The sequence below is a fragment of the Microtus ochrogaster genome, chromosome 7, assembly GCF_000317375.1.
Source record: "Microtus ochrogaster isolate Prairie Vole_2 chromosome 7, MicOch1.0, whole genome shotgun sequence".
NCBI lineage: Eukaryota > Metazoa > Chordata > Mammalia > Rodentia > Cricetidae > Microtus > Microtus ochrogaster.
In genome coordinates this window covers 79,277,831-79,280,684 of record NC_022014.1, presented here as the reverse complement: position 1 = coordinate 79,280,684, position 2,854 = coordinate 79,277,831, and the positions used below count along the sequence as shown (strand labels likewise).

At 47.1% G+C, this 2,854-nt stretch overlaps 1 protein-coding gene across 1 annotated transcript in view; it reads left to right on the top strand.

Moving 5' to 3' along the window:
- Srp68 (signal recognition particle 68) overlaps positions 1-2,854 on the top strand; it is a 31,313-nt gene that overhangs the window by 11,930 nt on the left and 16,529 nt on the right. The window contains 1 exon segment of the mRNA XM_013347638.2: positions 814-1,020. Within this exon segment, the coding sequence (XP_013203092.1) occupies positions 814-1,020 (207 nt within the window).

Sequence of the window (2,854 nt, the reverse complement as noted above, 5' to 3'; positions counted from 1 at the left end):
TGGTTTTTCGAGACAGGGTTTCTCTGTGGCTTTGGAGCCTGTCCTGGAACTAGCTCTGTAGACCAGGCTGGTCTCGAACTCACAGAGACCCGCCTGCCTCTGCCTCCTGAGTGCTGGGATTAAAGGCGTGCGCCACCACCGCCCGGCTGGGAGGTGATTTGAAACAGTCTAGACACAACATGTAATTCAGCCCCTGGGGAGATTTGCTACTAATGTATGTGTCTTTATAGTTGTAGCTGCATTATAAAGCTGTTCCCTTAATATTTAAGTATTTAACTTACATGTACATTTATCATCAATATGTGCATATTATATATATATGTCTACTTTTGTGTGTATGTAATCCTGACTGGCCTGGAACTCGGAGAGATCCACCTCGCTCTGCCTGCTGAGTGCCAGGATCCAAGGGCCCATCAATGAACTTGATTTCTACCTCGCTGTGTGGCTTTGATAGCCTGGATCTTACTGTGTGGACAAGGTGGCCTTGAGCTCCTAGAGATCTGCCTGCCTCTGCCTCCCAAGTGTTAGGATGAAGGTTTTTAGGCTCATTCTGTAAGCTGATCTTGAACTCATGATTGTCCTGCCTCGGCCTTAGAAGTGTTGGGATTATAGACGTGAGCCATTATACCTGAAAACCTTTTTCTTCCTGAACAAGTAACATAGAGTCATAGAAAAAGTAGAAATGTAAAAAATTGGAAGTATTTGACTTCCCATGTACTAAAATTCATGATACCAGAGAAAATTTTGAATAAGTAGAAATCCTGTCGGTTTTCAGGGTGTGCTATGTCAGTTGTAGAAAGAGACAGCTGGTAGGTGGCACTGTTGTCACCTGTCACACTGCCACTGTTCACATTTTAACTTCTTAAAACTGCATTGCAGGCCTTGATCACTCAGACTCGAGCCAAGCAGGCGGCTACCATGAGTGAGGTGGAGTGGAGGGGGAGGACGGTTCCGGTGAAGATTGACAAGGTGCGGATCTTCTTACTGGGACTGGCCGACAATGAAGCTGCAATTGTCCAGGTGAGGAGGAGGCGCCTGTGGTGCTCCCAGCTGTGTTTCTGAAGGTCTCCTGGAGTTGAAGCTGTCGTCCCTCAGGATGTTCATTTCTCCCAAAACCCAGATGGTCTTAAAGCTGTTTGGGAGTTGGTAAATCTAGAGACGTATTCCTTCGGCTAAGTCAAGCAGCGGGGAATTACATCCACGGGGTGGAGGGCTTTACAGTGACCCCTGGGGGGCAGAGAAGGTTTGCTCCCTGCAGAGGTGCACAGCAGGCCAGCAGGTGGTGCAGCTGCTTAGACTCCTGGAGTCTGACCTGTGTCCTCGCCTTCGCGCCCTCAGGGCCACCTCTCATTCCTGGGCCCTTCAGAAGAGCCTGGGTGAACCAGAATGTCTTGTTCTGCATGTGCTCTCCATGTAATAGTCGTGCAAAAGCTGTCCTTGACACTACTTACTGCATAATTGCCTGCTTGTGGCTGAGGTCAGCCAGAGGCAGCCCCAGAGACACAGGTCCTGGTTAGTGAGGCAGCAATGACTGAGGCTCTTGGAGCTCCTCCACGGGAGGGGAAGGGCATCTTCTAAGACAGCGAACTTCTGACCATGGCCTCTTGGGTATTTCTGAGGCCTGGCAGTTACCAGTGAACCCCAGGTCATGAATGGGACCTGGAGCCTGCATTGCAACTTGATGAGGATGTTGAGCGTCCAGACTTTCCAGCCACTCTCCACGGTGGCTCCTTTGGGCGGGGGCAGTTTTCAGTAATTGAAGGATTTATTTATGTATTGGTCTGTGTTGCACGTCACTTTGTCACTTTCTTTTGCTTTGTTTAAAGGGCAGAATGATGGAACAACACCAGAAAGTTTGTTTTTCTTAAACTAGAAGATTGAACAACTAATAGAACTAATTTTTTGCTTTTGTTTTTTTGAGACAGAGCTTCTCTGTGTGTAACAGCCCTAACTGTCTTGGAACTAGCTCTTGTAGACCAGGCTGGCCTTGAACTCACATAGATCCACTTGCCTCTGCCTCCCAAGTGGTGGCATTTAAAGTGTGCCTCTACACCCGACTTGAAGAACTAATTTTATTTTAGTTTTTTACATTTATCTTGTGAGGGGGCACACACACACAGACACATATGTGTTTGGGTTTTTTGTGACTAAGGACTGACATCAGATAGACGCCCTAAAGCCGTGGAGGGGCTGGGACTTATCTCAGGGTAGCGGCATACTCATGCTGGAGACCTCAGTTCAGTCTCTAGTACCAGAAGGAAGAAGGCAGTTCAAGGCTGACCAAAAAAGAGACTGGGAAGGAAAAACTAAGATGAAAATCCAGTCAGTATGTCGTCTCATCTAGTCATTACTCTAAGTATGTGCTTGCAGAATTAAATGCATGCCTTCTGTTTGTCATCTGTCACAGCACACGCAATAGCAGTGTGCTTCCTAAGTGCCGCCTTGCCTGTCTGTTATCAGACCTGTGCTGCGCGCGGCTCGTAGCACGCATAGTGAGGATGCAGCAAAGCTTTCTGTAGAAGAGGTTTTGTCGTTTGTTTGGTTTTGGGTTTGCTGGGCTGGGACGAAACCCAGACCCTAAAGCATGCTCGGCAATCACTCTGCCGTGGACTAATGCCTCAGATGGTTTTCATGTTTTGTTTCAAATAGGTTCTCAGTCCTGGAACTCACTCTGTAGACCAGGCTGGCCTCAAACTTGCAAAGATCCACCTGCCTCTGCCTCCTGAGTGCTGGGATTAAACGCATGTGCCACCATATCTGGCTTTTTCTATATTTTAAATTACTATTGAGAATAGATTTCTCAAACTAAGAGCTATTTTATATCTATTTTATATTACATCTTATATCTAAAGAG